This window comes from Talpa europaea, assembly GCF_964194135.1.
Source record: "Talpa europaea genome assembly, chromosome: 3".
Taxonomy (NCBI): Eukaryota; Metazoa; Chordata; class Mammalia; order Eulipotyphla; family Talpidae; genus Talpa; species Talpa europaea.
In genome coordinates this window covers 134,963,839-134,978,517 of record NC_140069.1, presented here as the reverse complement: position 1 = coordinate 134,978,517, position 14,679 = coordinate 134,963,839, and the positions used below count along the sequence as shown (strand labels likewise).

The following is a 14,679-nucleotide window of genomic DNA, read 5'->3' as shown; positions in this document are numbered from 1 at the left end:
TCAGGTGGGCTAAATTTTTTAAACCCTGTTTAATGTAATATGAAGAATCATGAACTCAAACAAGTGCAAAAGTCCCCCATTTGAGTTATGCCTTAGAACTGCAGAAGTAGCATTCACTAAATATTGGTGTTTTAGCTTGATATTTTATTTTTTAATTTATGCTTTAAAAAAAACACATAAAATTTGCCATCGTAACCATTTTTAACTGCCCAGTTCAGTTACTGTGGTGCAGTAGATGTCCATCTCACAGCTGAAAGGGGTGATTTTTACTGAAGTGGAATTGAAGCAAAATTCATGTAAGTGTCATAATGTTGTACCCAGCATCGTGTCCCAGAAAAGAAGTGTCCGGTGTGTCTAATACAGCTTGCAACTCAGAAATACAACTGTCCTCTTCTTGGGGCACAGTTAGAATACTAGGGTGTGAGTGTCTTCTCAGCTCTTTGAGCTGGGGCAACTCAGCCTCTCTGGGTCTCTCTCCTCATTTGTAACATGCCAACATTTCCCTCCTGCTTTGTTCTGAAAAGGATTTAGAGTGGCTTACACACATGTACACCATACGGAATGGGCAGAGAAGCAACAGCATAGTGAAAGGATAATGCTAGACTAACAGTCTAAAAGCAAGGGACACAAAGTCTGCAGACACAGCAAGGTAGCTAATTAATTCCACTTTAGGCTGCCTACTTTAGGCCAGAGCAAAGGGGGTAAATGAAGAGCTGATAAGACCCGCCACACCTAATGTTGAGGATAGCATGAGGATCAAACAAGGTAATATATGTAACAGCATATACATAACTTGAAAAGTAGACCATATAACCTGATGACTGGAAAGAATGAATAGCTCTAAGTAAGCAAAATAAGCCTCAAAAATTATTTGTCCTCTCCTGCTTTTCAGATTATAGATACAAAAAAGATGAGCTGTTCAAGAGACTAAAGGTCACCACTTTTGCCCAGCTGGTAAGTTCAATAACCTTCCTCTGCAGTGAAACCTGTCTGATTGTGCTGCTTTGTTTACGAGAGCACTTCTAAATTCAACCCCATAATGTTGTAGAGAGGTTTCTTTTGATTCTTTGTATTTTACCTATGGGAGGACTGATTGGTGTGTGGTGTATGTATTCACTTGAGGATGGTGTAAGATTTTTCTTTAATAAGAATTTAATAAAGTACAACATGCATTCTACTTTCAAATCATCAAACTCATGGGTTAGGGTTTTTTTCCTTCCTTGTACATTTTATTTGATAGTTTAAATCTAGGATTTTGGGCTTTGGACTATTTGCACATGGTTCTTTTTGGAAATTTTCCTTCTACAACTGAACTCCTTCTAAGTCATTCTGCCATGGGCTGGTGTGTTACCTTAGCCAAGTCACATTGTTCTTTCCTTTGAGAATTACGGACAAAATGTCTCTTTGGCTCCTAAGCAAGAGTTCCTTTTGGTGTAATTGGAGGTAGATCTTGAATTTTATGAGCAAAGTTGCCAATGAATATGTGTAAAAACCATATACGATATCACAGTCATGTTCATTAGTGTTAAATTTATTTCCTCATTGAATGAACAATTGCTGCTATAATTCTATTACTGTAAGTATACATTGTCAAGAAATAGCATGTTATTTTGGGACTAGAATATGTATGGGTGTGGTTTTAAATTCTTATTCATGTTTCTCCTCCTAAATGATCTTTTTGGTCTTTTCTGTTTATTGTGTAATGTTTTAAATGAATCTTTTCTTCTGGAGTGATGGTCTGCAGTGTAATTACCACTCCCAGAGTAAGGAGGCCTGAGGTTTGGTCTCCAATTGAGGACACTGATGGCGTCTTAAAACAAAAGATCTTTGATGTTTGATGTTTCCTCCTCCTTTGTGAAAGGCAGAATTACCTCTGCTTAAAGAGAAACAAACTTACACACATCTACACATCTCTTTCTCTTTTCTATTAGGTCATCCAAGTGGCTTCCCTATCTGATCAAACACTGGAAGTGACAGCTGAGGAGATTCAAAGGCTGGAAGGTAATGAGAATTGAGGATGTGGGGGAAAGAACAGACTGACCATTTGACTGAAGTGCTCACCCGTCCACATTTGCTGTCATGTTCACAGGGCTCGGGGGCTTTGATCTGTCTATTTGTAATTAGATTGTGACTCTCTTAAGAAGTGCTATTCTGGTGTTTTAATTGTTAATTCTTAAGGGGGAAAAAATCTGGTTTTCTGGCTCTAACATTTGCAGTTTTAAATATTTTAGATGTATTTAAAACACCGATTACTTTCCTTCAACAAATATTTTTAGCACCTCTTAGTCTATGCACAGATCATAGAATTAGGGGCCATGAGACCACAAAGATGAAGACAAAGACAGCGCAGCCCGCATCCATGGCATTCTCTCGTCATCACGTGTGTGCACATGCACATGTGTATGTATGTTGGGTGAAGAAAAGATAACAGTGAGTCAAAAATAAAAGCTCTTAGTTGTAGTCAGGCAAAGAATTCACAGAGGTAAGGTCTTTTATCCTGAAGTCTTCAACAATCAGTGTGCACTGCATACTGAAGGGGAGCGTGTTTTGCTAATATGGCAGAAATTCATAATGGAAGACGGGAAGGAAACCCATCTTTTGTAGAATATATATTCAACTAGGCACTTCACATTTCTCATGTGAATAGTTAATCTTCTCAAAAACTCCAGAAGGAAGGTGCACTTTACAGAGGAGAAGCCCAAGCCTTCAGAGTTTCGGTTACTTGCTCCAGATGCCTCAGCCAGTGTATAATGGATGCAGGATACAAATCCCTGTTTCTCCAGGAACAAAACCAAAGTGTCTTTGCTGGGTGGGAACCAGGAAGGAAAGCTGCTTTCCAGTTAGAAAATCCCTGAAGCTTTTGAAAAGGGGCTTTCAAAGGGGGCTAGATCCTCAACAGGTGCAAGTTAAGGTCCAGGCCTCTGCATGCTGAGGAGCAGCCTGAGCACGCCTTGGAGAAGAAAAGGCTCCAAGCGGTTTTTTTTTTTTTTTTTTTTTTTGGGAATTGCATAAGCCCATCAGTGACTGTCATCTGAGGGAGGAGTAGATGCTGGATAGGAGATAAGGCTAGAGAGATAGGTAAGCTCCAGATGTCCTTTCTTAAATAGTGAGTCAAAAATAAAGCCTCTTAGTTGTACTCATGAAAAGAATTCACAGAGGTAAGATCTTTATTTGATCCTGAAGTCCTCAGCAATCAATGTGTGACTGTTTATTGAAGGGGGATGTGTTTTGCTAAGGTTGATGTAGGCCAGGAATTTGACTTCTGATTTCCAGACAAGTTTCTTAGGAAGGCCAAACCTGGGGTTTGTGCAACTCAACTGTCGTTTCCCTGGGCTTGTTTTTGTTAGGGAGGATAAAGAGGATCTAAAAGAGACAGGAATTTATCGTTGACAGATGCCTCTCACAAGGCAGAGAAATAAGGGCTCTTTGTAACGGAGATAATTGAGTCTCCTCATACAGGCACTCCCAATTTTAACCTGGTTAGCCAGGATTTGTCCTTTAATTCATTGTTGAGATTGCAGCACCAGAACATATAGGCACATGCAATTTTCTCTTCTGAGATAAATTTGCACAGCAAAATAGGCTCTTATAAAGTAGGACACCATAATGTGTGAGTAGCATTAGTGTTTTTCTAGTGCTCTACACAGAATAATAACTCACGTAGGAATGCCTGCAGAACAGATTGTGTCTGTATGCATATTAGCTCTCTTTGAAGGAATAAAAAAAAAATTCTTTTGTGATGTTTGTTTTTTCCTGACTTAAAAGTATATTTCTAGAAAATCAGAAAACTGCCAAAAACATATAAAGAAGGAAATTAAAAGTGCTGATAATCGCTGTTAACGTTTTTGACTATTTTACCCCCATCTGACTGCCTACACCATCCATACTGTTTGTACATAGGTTGGATTATGCCCACCCCCATCCATACTGTTTGTACATAGGCACATACGTGCCTTCCTATGTCATTAAATGGACTTCAAAAGCTTGATTGTAAAGATTGCGTTGTCAACTGTCTATCCTTTGAATTTTTTCTTGTATTGTTGGGCATTGCAGGTTTTTTTCTCATTTTGCACTTTTATAAAATAATACTGCAATGTACATCGATAAATGTGCATGTGTTTCTGATAATTTCCTGAACATAAATTGCTGCAAAACATAAATTGATGCTTCGTGTTGATTCCACACACCCCAGAATGGTCCTACATGTTCGCATTCTCAGCCCAGTGAGTGAGAGACCTCTTTTCCCCATCCTAGCCAGGGCTGAAGGACTTCTTTCTTCTTTTGAGGATGTGCCATGTCCTTTCCCTTTTTTTTTTTTTTTTTTATGTTGTTGTTGTTCTCATGGAATGTTCATTTTTGACTTAATTGATTTGTAAAAGCTTCATATAATTGTAATAGCTTTACACATTGGAAACCAATACAGCCTTGAAAATGAATGGAAAAAAATCTTTACTTGGTGATTTGGGACAATTTCCAAGCTGTATTATTAAATCAAAACAAAACAAAAACCCAAAGTGTACAACAGTATGAATGGCTTTCTCTTGGATATGTAAAAAAGGGAGGAAATAAAATATATGCAAAGTTTGTGGTTGTTTTATTTCTGGAAGGAGACATAAATATGTGAGGGTGGTTCCCTTGGGTTTGAAGGCCTGAGGGCCTGCAGTCTGGAGTGGGAAGATTTTCTTTCTATATTAAGTTTCATCTTGTTTGCATTTTTATCTTGTACACAGGATCCTTTTTCAACTGAAGAGATTGTTAATTTAAAACTCCTTATAAATCAAGTATTTTAACCTTTTCTCTTTCACAGATGTCACAGATATTTTTACTACGTTACTACTCACCTTTTAATTTTCTTTGTGTTGGTTTCTGACAGAGATGAGGTGTGCATTTTTTACATGGTTAAATCCATTCATCTTTCATGTTGTATTTTCCTTTAATGTTTGGACTCATAAAATCCAAAAGAAGACATTTTTTACCAATATTTTCTTCTTTTAACTTTCATGATTGTTGCTGTTTTTCCATCCTTCCATCTCATATATTTTGGTATATGATTTGAAGGAGCTACCTTGATCTTTCTGGATAATTGACAAATTATCCCCACACCACTTATTCAATAATTCTCCCCTTAGCTACTGATTTACGATGCTACCTTTTCATGTACTTGGATTTCTTACTTTGTTTTCTATTATACTCCTTTGTTCTGATTGTAATTCTGCATTGCTTTGATAATTTACCTTTTCAATATATGTTACTATTTGATAAGGCAGTCTCTCCAAGTTACATACATACATACATATGTTTTTTTTTCTTGTGCTTAAGGTATTTTTAAACTTTTTTTAAAAATCACATTGGAATTTGCATTAAGGCAATCTTAATCTTGGAAAAGATTAACATTTCACTTTTATCACCTAGTCAGGAATATACAAAGTATGCCACTCTCTTCAACCAAATCTCCCACATTCTTTTTTTTTTTAAATCTCCCACATTCTTAAATAATTAATACCCTTAAAGAGTTTTGGTTTATATGAGTTATATTTATTAGTATTTCAGGTATTAAAAATTCTGAGAGTTTTAAAAGATATTTGTTTACTATTTTACTTAAAAATGATAATTCTAAGCCTATAATACTAAACAAACAACATATTTTATGCAAAATATCTATATTTATGAAATAAAAAATGTACTGGGGATGGCATTATTTTACATTTTTTGTAAATCTTGGTAAGGTGTGTTGTACCAGAAGGCTGCTGAGTCTCATCTCTTTTGCATTCAATGTGTTGCAAATGCTTTTTGTGTTGAAATGTGTAAAGAAAATTTGGCCTCACATGGACCTATAGTTGAAAAAGAGGAATATTTTAATAGCACTTTCAGATAATTGTGGATATTTTTCTTTGATACGGCACCAAAATTTTGACAACTGGTAGTTTCTTAAAGGTTAGCTATAATGTAGAATCTGAAACCATATCCGTGAACTTTTCATAATCTGTTACATTAAAATCCACTGGTTTGTCTTACACTTTCATGGCTCGTTTACCATGTGCAATTTCATTGCATCATTTTTTATTTGTCATTTGGAAAAGACCAGTGCATTGATTTATGAAATCTTCCAAGCAATGTTCACAAACAATGCCCCAAAATAATCATAGTTACTAACCTAACCTCCTGTATTATAAGAAAAGTCACTAGGTATCAGGAAGCAGGTAAGCCCTGGGTGGCAAATACAGTTTCCTAAATTCTGATTTTGGTTCAAAATTTAATCCTGGGAATAAATGTCATCCATTGTTTTCTTTGAAATGGCACGTTCACTTTAATCAGTTTTGAGAAAATGTCTACGAGATGCACGAGTCAAAGCAACTGTAGTTTTTCTTCCAAGTAAAAACGGTGTTCATGGCAAGAACAGCAATCATCTCACATGCTTTTCTTGAGACAACCTCGAGCGCTTAGCTACCGTGCTCAAGTACTTCTGTACTTTGACAAGTAGCAAGCTTGCGGGACGTGGAATCCCCTTTTTATCACGCTGAATACTAAAAAGGTGTATACTTAAGGGTGAGACTTTATATTATTAATTAGTACTCCTTCATCGGGGACTTTTTTTAGTGTGACTGCCATATTTATGAACTGTGTGTTGTGTAGAGTGATTCCTAATAAAGCTCAGTGCCACTGACCTGTCTCTTTCTAAGAGCTGACGGTTTTACCCACCGTTTTCTTTCAAACCGTCAGAGCAAATACCAACATAGTAAAAAAGACAACCAACCTCTTACTGTTAGTATAAAAATAGTTTTTGCCTGGCAGATATTTGACAAGGATCTCAGGAACTATGTTTTGAGAACCTAACCTGGGCTAGAGCTTACAGAACAATTTTAATAATGGTGATGTGATTTCTCAACCTGATTTCAATGAAACTGCCTAACAAGTGAATACAAATTCTGACGTTAAATCTACTTACTTATCCATTTGCACCTTTTAGACAACGATTCTGCAACTTCAGACCCTGATGCAGAAATTGCTGCCCGGACCAATGGAAAAGGGAGCCCTGGGGAGCAGTCCCCAAGCCCTGTCCAGTTCATAAACAGCGCGGGAGCAGGAGACTCCAGTCGCTCAACCCTTCAGAGGTACTAGCAATATAATTGGATTTGTGTTTGCACTGCGTTTTACCTTCGTATTAATCGAGAGGCCAATTTCAGTGATTTAATTACCACAGAAAAAGATAGACAGTAGTAAAGGCCCCCCTTTTCATCCCAGCCCTCCTACTTCCTCTTTCTATGAACGCCACCTCCTGCATCTTGCCACAGCTCTCTTCGTTAATGATAGGAAAGCATTAGCTTTCACTCCTCGTTTTCATTCCTCTCAGCCTTCCTATATGCAAGTTTGCTATTAGGACTTAGCTTTTACAACTACTGTCTTTTGACTTCAAGAGTATGATTCCCCCCCACCCCTTTTCTGTCTGCCTGCAGCTTATAATTACCCTGTCCAGAATCAGAAGAAAAATAGAGTGCCGCACACAGTGCTCTGATGTTTAATAGGTGCAAAGGAGAGTGAAAGCAGCTCTTGGTGTCGATTTTCAAATTGCACATGGCTGGTCCTTATTTTCCACCACAATAATGCAACACTTTCTCACAAGGAGTAACTGTTGATTGTGGCTGTGTGCTGCTTTTCGGCACACGTCCATCCCTCCTATTGGTAAACAGCTCTAGAGAAATAAGTTCAAAGAGTTGCTACCATCAGCACCACAATTATTATTATTTATAGCTGCTTTGATGCAAAGACTCTAAAATTGTGTTTAAAATGAGATGACCAACAAGACTTCCGCGGATGCAGTTTCATAGGAAATAGATTCTCTCTTCCTTTGATTTCACAAAGTATACTCTGTATGGCACATAGTTACTGTTTGTTGGATTTAAATGCAAAATTTGGTTTGCTGTGCTGCAGAAAGGAACTGTACGCTACATACTGATATGTGGTTTGTCTTACTATATGTCTTTATATTTTCCTAGAAAACTAATCATCCTTTTATACCAATACAGATAATTCACAACTTACCATTTTGTTTGTAACATCTGTTCTTATTATTTTGATTCATGTTTTTACCATATCTTATTAATATGGCAACCAACTGTCATGATTTAATGGCCTTAGAGACAGAACTGTCAGTGATGAACTCCCTGATTTCAACCCTAGCTTTTCCTGTCTCATTATATGAATGGCCCCAAATCGAAAAGCCTCTTCAAACTCAGCGCTATAATCTAGAAAGTGGAAATAACTATTGAAAGCAAAAAAAAAAAAAAACCAAAACTCCATATTGGAGAGGTCACTATATAAGTATGTGAACTACTTAAAACATGTGTGTGACTTCATATCACATATAATAGACACAGAAATGCCTTTCATGTTTCCTGTCCCATCAGCCTTATTCTAACCCCTTTTGCTCTACTTTCTTACACCCTCTGACTTCCATTGGTTAGCGGTTCCCCTCTCCTTCCTCTGAACTCTGCTGGAGGCCACGTGTATCCGTCACTTTCTGCCCCCCAGTCATGCTAATGACCTAACGTGCCTTCTCTGAAGGGGGATATGGGACTCCTCCCTGTGTAATAGAATAGGAACCCACGGGTCTTGAATTCAGAGGCAGACCTGAGACACTATATCCGTTTTCCTTTTTCTCTGAATCATCTTTTGAAAAGGCACCAAACTCTCATCGCTCTTCCGAAGAAACACATCTGATCTTTATGCCACCGACCCCTGACTAGCTTCTGCTGACCTGCTTCTTTTCACTTGCAGTGTCATCAGCGGCGTTGGGGAACTGGACCTGGACAAAGGGCTAGTGAAGAAGGCAGAGCCCAACACCAAAGACAGACCTTATCCTGACTGCCCCTTCCTGCTGCTAGATGTGCGTGATAGAGATTCTTACCAGCAGTGCCACATTGTTGGAGGTGAGAGAGAGAAGCCTTTATGGTGTCTCATTCCCAAGAATAGAGCCCGTCCTTGGGTCCAGGCAGGCTTGAACCCGGTCCCGGGGATAACAGTTAAGGAAACTATAGGATAGCTGGCTCTATTATGGAAACCTAGTGCAATGAGGAGGCTGCTGCCTTCTGGCTGGCTCTGGGAGGTGGGAGGGGCAGAGGTGGGCCGGGATGGGGGGCTCAGTACTCAATGTGGGAAACAGTGGAGTGAAACTTCATATTTGGTTCAGTGTCCTGTTTCTTTCACAAAAGTTATTTACATTTATGGCTCATTGATTCTGAATGTCTTTGTTTTAACTCTTAGTTAGACTTTACCCCAGCTAGGAATTGGGACCAGCTACCCTGAAAGCTAACAAATGTCCTGTGTATTTTTTTCTCTCTGCAGCTTACAGTTACCCAATTGCAACCCTGTCTAGAACAATGAACCCTTATTCAAATGATATTCTTGAATATGTATCCTTTGTTACATGTTAAGAGTCCAGTGGTTGTGAGGGGATGGGGTGGTTGTAAGAATTGAACTTTATCATGAATCACTCTCCTGGTAAGAAAACTCTGTGAAGGATTTTTGATATTCATTAGCTTAGCATATTTTAGGATTGGGGTTCTTAGCTGCTGCTGAATATCTGAATATTAAGACAGCTGCTTCCAAACCCAACTGCACTGGGCAAAATCACGAGGTTATGATCATTTGAGAATAGCCCTAAGACATTTATCCCCCAGAAACTTTCCCAAGTAAAATTTAGGAATTCATTTTTTTCCTTCTGTTTAATTTTTTTCCATAAAATTTTTATTTGTTCATAAAAATCATAAAGTAGAAAATCAGGTAAATACTGAAAGATACAAAAAAGAAAGTGGAAATCTCTAATAACCACACAGCTGAACTACTTACATTGCATGTGGTGTGTATTTTATTCCAGACTGTCATTTTCATGTTCTTTTTAACCAAGTAGAAATCATACTGTATATATAATTTAGTGTCTTTCTTTCCCCCACTTTATATTACGTTGCAACAGAAACTCTTTATAAACTCCATTTTTGATGCTCTTTTGGTATCTCATCTTCAGGTTTACTTTAAATTACTAAGCCATTCCTCTCGGACTTTTAGATGGGTCCTGTTTCCTTTTTACTGTTATAAATAAGGCTGCCTTAGACGCATTGGGCATAAAAATTTTTCTCTTTCCTCCTCTGTAAAATGTAAAACCATGATATGGCTAAAAGAGCTAAAGGCTGTAAAGTGTGTAGTTAGTGCTGTCTTGGGCCTTAGTAGTAGTACTGTATAAAAGACAAGACCAGCTTGCATGGTTTCCATGACGACAAAAATCCCCTAATGGCTGGCACGATGGGGAAAGAGTAGGCTCATCCAATGTTCCCTGGAACTCAGACGCGTGAACCATAGGGGTTTCTGGAAAGTGCAGGCGCATCAGCCTGGTCGCTGCAAGCCTTGACTCCTGTGACTCAGAAAAATGCCCATGGCAAAATCATCATCCTGTACGATGACGACGAGAGGCTGGCCAGCCAGGCGGCCACCACCATGTGCGAGCGGGGCTTCGAAAACCTCTTCATGCTCTCAGGAGGTGAGGGGCTGCGCTGCCTGCGCTTAAACCACAGCCGCAGAGACACTCAGTCCTGGCGTTTTCCCGTCCACATGCAGAACTCAGTGTTCTGGAAAGAGAGAAGACTGTGCTGGCGGGAAGGAGTTGCAAGTTATGTGAAACTTCCCTTAGCTCCATCAGCACATGTTTTTAATTCCTGATATAATGACTCTGCTCTAGGGCTCTTTAAGGAAGCCTTAATGTGCAGACTGGGGCTCGAGGATCACTGGTGGAATTCTCAGTATCCCACATAACAACAGACATTTTCTGGCGTCATTTACTTAATGGTGAAGCAGTTAAGAAAGATTTCATGTCCTTGTGTTGCCCTCGCCTTGGTGACCAAAGATTAGAAGACATGCAGGCTGCTTTCCAGGTTTCACTGTGGCCTCACCGTGTTAATGTTGCTTTTCTGCTGATTTTCCACACCTAGGTCTAAAAGTCTTAGCTCAGAAATTTCCAGAAGGACTGATTACAGGTTCCCTGCCAGCATCTTGCCAGCAGGCCCTTCCTCTTGGTTCTGCCCGGAAACGATCCAGCCCCAAAGCACCACCCCTACCAGCCGAGAATAAATGGAGATTTACCCCGGAAGATTTAAAAAAGATAGAATATTACCTGGAAGAGGATCAAGGTCCTGCAGACAATCCTAGTAAGATATTTTGACCCTGTCGAGCTTGAGATTTGCAACTTTGAGTATGACCTCATCACATGAAAGGCTTGACTTCTTATAATATATCCAGAGTCTTAAAATATTTGCAGGGAGGAGAGGGACACGTGGAGGTGATCTCAGATGGTGGCAAGAATTAGGCATTGTGCACAGACAGAAAGAGGAGCGGGTTATTAGTCAAGGAAAGTGTGTATCTCAGGCAGAGTTGAGAGGCATCCGGAGTCTGTCTTGGGGAGTTTTTGTTTCTTTCTGCTGCTTGTGGGGATGTTTAAATCACTTCTGACCTTTCCTTTGGTGCATAACTTTCCGCTCTCTAGTTGCTCCTGCCCCCTTCTCTACCAGAAGTGAAGGGACAGACTAGGTTGGTTGGGGATAACAGAGAGGAAGAAAGAGCAGGGAGCAGGATTTCCTTTCGTCCTTACCCTTGCCCCCCTTTTAGATGATCTCAAGAATGAAGAGCGGGTTTGAGCCTAACGTAGACGTTAAATAGGACTTTTTAGCTTAAATGTTTATTTGGTGTATTGTCCACGGGACCATCCTTGAAGCTCTTGCCACTGTTTCTGCTCCCTTCAGGCCGACTGAGCCAAGCGAATGCCTCCGGAAGAGACTCCAAGGCTTCAGGCGCCCGCTGCGGTCAGAACCTGCCTGCCGGGGGCCCTGCTGGCCACCCCAACACCCGCCCACTTGGCGGCGGCCACCTACAAGGCAAACCTTGGAAGTGAAGACTTGTCTTGGTCCAATAAATGTTTTCTCTCCTGTTGGAAGCCCTGGGCAGTTCCCAAGTTGGTCATTTTCAGAAACTGCTGCAAAGGAAAGGCCTTGACACTGGTGCTAGGCCCGCTGTCCCCTTGCTGTCTCCGACTCTTCTCCCGCCGCCAGCTTGGGAGGGATTTTATAAAAACCAGAGACATGACAGGCTCTAGTGTCCTCCCTATTGTTTACAGAATATTTAAGTCTCTGAAACTGAGTAGCAAAAAAGAGTCTAATTATTTTAGGCTCTTATTATCTTATTTTAATGAGGTCCAGCTTGTTTTGATCTGCTGCCTGTGTTGTTTTGTAAATACTTCAGTCAGTTTTGGTGTGCTCTTCCTCACCAGTTCTTTTGCACTCACTGTTCTTGTTTTCGTGAAGATTCTGCAGGTAGGCTTTGCAGCCTGAGAAGCTATCCTGGCGAGTTCAGGTGATTCTTAGTTTCCAGCTGCCCCAGGTCACCCCCCACCCGGGGTGGGCACGCTGCCGGAGGGGTTCTATTCCCCACTCACCAGGCAGACTGTCTGCCGTGCGTTTGGAGGCTGGTGCCTATGAGCCTTGTTCAGGCTTTAGATTTAGTGGCGTGGCTCTTGCACCTCCTGTATATTCCCCCTCACTAGTGTTTTTCTGGAGTGATGCCTTTGATGGTGGTATGTGCTCAGCTGCCCGCCCACGGAAAGGCCCTGTCCATTGTACAGAGCCGAGCGAGGGCCACGGAAGCCCCAGCCGGCCCTCCTCCCGGATTGGTTTATCAATTGTAAATTTCCATGGCCCTCCTGGGTCCATCCATCCATCCTAGATGGATAGAAATTATGGCCACTTGAAAACATGGGCTTCAATTGGACAACTGCAGGCACACAAAGGTGAGGACGACTCCACAGTCCTTTGTCAGAGCTGACAACCCTTTAAGCCCTTGCTTTAAAATACAGTATTAGTCTAATTGAGTAATTAGTGCAATTTCCTGCTTACTTTTCATTCTCATGACTGAGCTGTGATTAGGAGGTTGTGATTATAGATTCTGGTTTTGGCCAGAATTTTGAATCAGCATTAATTGAATTGCTAGATGACTGACATTCATTCCATTTAATTGGGGGAACAAAAGACCTCAGGTAAGGATGAGGAATTCTGAAATTATCAGGAAAAGGAAAAGAGCCTTGTTAATTTTTATGGTCTGTGATCTGTAGCTGTGATAAGGGACTAAGGAATAAATTGTGCTCTTTGTCATGGCAACCAGCTTCTGAAAAGCCAACTGAAAATTGCCTATCCTTAGGTGGTTACTGCTGCCGGGAAAGATCTGCCTTAACGGGACTATTTTCTCGCCACCAAAAAAAAAAAAAAAGAAGAAGAAGTACCACAGTATTTCTAGCATAGGGGGCTGTGTTTGTAAGAGAAATAAAGATAATAAATATCTCATAGAGCCATATGGAAAAATAACTTTCATGTTCAGCCCAGTTCTGTTTTAGTGTGTTTATTCTTCTCTACTTGATTTCCAAAGTGCAACATTTTCCAATGCTTTAGAAATCAAACAAACCAGGGACATTGTTCAGATGTCAAGCCGTGCCCAATTTTCCACAAGATTCAAGAATCTTGTATAAAATTCAGCCAACGTACACATAGCTTTAATGAGGAGCCTGTCATGTTTCCCCATAAATTTATTGCCTGAGAACTTAGTGCAGCCTTTTGCTAATGCCAAAATGCTCTGGCTTTTTATTTTCTTTACAGCATAGATTTTAAAAAATGCAAATTTTCCACATTCAGCGTTCCCCTAGCATGGACAAGCCTCTCAGCCATTTTGGACCCCTATACATTTTTTGAGAAAAAAAAAAAATTGTTTTTCTCTGTAACAGCATTCTGGGTATGCCATTTTAAAGTCGACTGGTCTGGAGTTTAGACTTCCCTCCTTGGTTTTATTTTGAAAGTAAATGGTAGTCTCCACCACTCCCCCCCTTCTTGTTATTCTGTATTTCCATCACCAAACAGCACTATTGTATATATATGGAAAGTTGGTGTAGCAAAGTTGGTGTAGCATCGCAGTGTATTTTACCCGAGAAGTCTGGTAGGTCAGAATATTTGTGTGGATGCCTCGTAGTGTTTTACTGTGTTGGTTAGGGCTTTGAAGCAACTCCTCCTCAAAGACCTGTTCTGATTCTGTACTTTGTGTGTTAAATGTCACCCTCAGACAGTTTTTACATGCTCACAGTGTTGCTTTGAATGTTCAACACTACACGTTTCTTCATTAGATTAACTGACATGTATTGTTTAAGTGATCAGTGGTACTTTGTGCAATTATGAATGTTGAAGATTAAAGTACATAGTTCTTAATTTGTTGTTTCTATTAATATGCTGAGACCTGCCAATGCCTCTCTTCTCTCGGTTGAGCTGATCTGGGGGAGCCACAGGAGACTGGGGTGATTTGGAAGAGTACCTCTTTTTGCTGCATCTCCCTGGAAGGGAGAGCTGCTCTTTGTGTAAATGAATCAGGAAATCGTTCCACTGAGGGCCAGGGACCTGAGCTGTCTAGTCAGGAGGTCTGGATTCCTCTGCAGGCTCAGGCAGAAGCTGATTGCCACCGGAGCCCATGACAGCAGGGCTGTCTCGTCAGTATTTTGGGGGTGATGAGCTGCCCTCCCCGGGAGCCTGTGACCCCCTAGAGAAAAGGTGCTTTCGATGTATAACTAGCGCTCCATCCGAGCAACTGTGGTGTCCAGCATCTAAA

At 40.4% G+C, this 14,679-nt stretch overlaps 1 protein-coding gene across 4 annotated transcripts in view; it reads left to right on the top strand.

Annotated features, from left to right (window-relative positions):
* CEP41 (centrosomal protein 41) overlaps positions 1-11,942 on the top strand; it is a gene marked incomplete at its 5' end in the record, with an annotated part of 38,475 nt that extends 26,533 nt beyond the window's left edge. For 2 of the 4 annotated variants that reach the window (XM_084229959.1, XM_084229958.1), the window contains 7 exons: positions 893-954; positions 1,932-2,001; positions 6,968-7,112; positions 8,776-8,927; positions 9,343-9,410; positions 10,417-10,531; positions 11,787-11,942. In XM_084229959.1, coding sequence (XP_084086085.1) covers positions 893-954; positions 1,932-2,001; positions 6,968-7,112; positions 8,776-8,927; positions 9,343-9,410; positions 10,417-10,531; positions 11,787-11,935 — 761 coding nt within the window. In that variant the 3' untranslated portion in view covers positions 11,936-11,942. Of the gene's footprint in view, positions 1-892; positions 955-1,931; positions 2,002-6,967; positions 7,113-8,775; positions 8,928-9,342; positions 9,411-10,416; positions 10,532-10,979; positions 11,196-11,756 lie in introns of all 4 variants that reach the window. The other 2 variants (XM_084229957.1, XM_084229956.1) reach the window with 2 other exon arrangements.
* Positions 11,943-14,679: the final 2,737 nt, after the last annotated feature.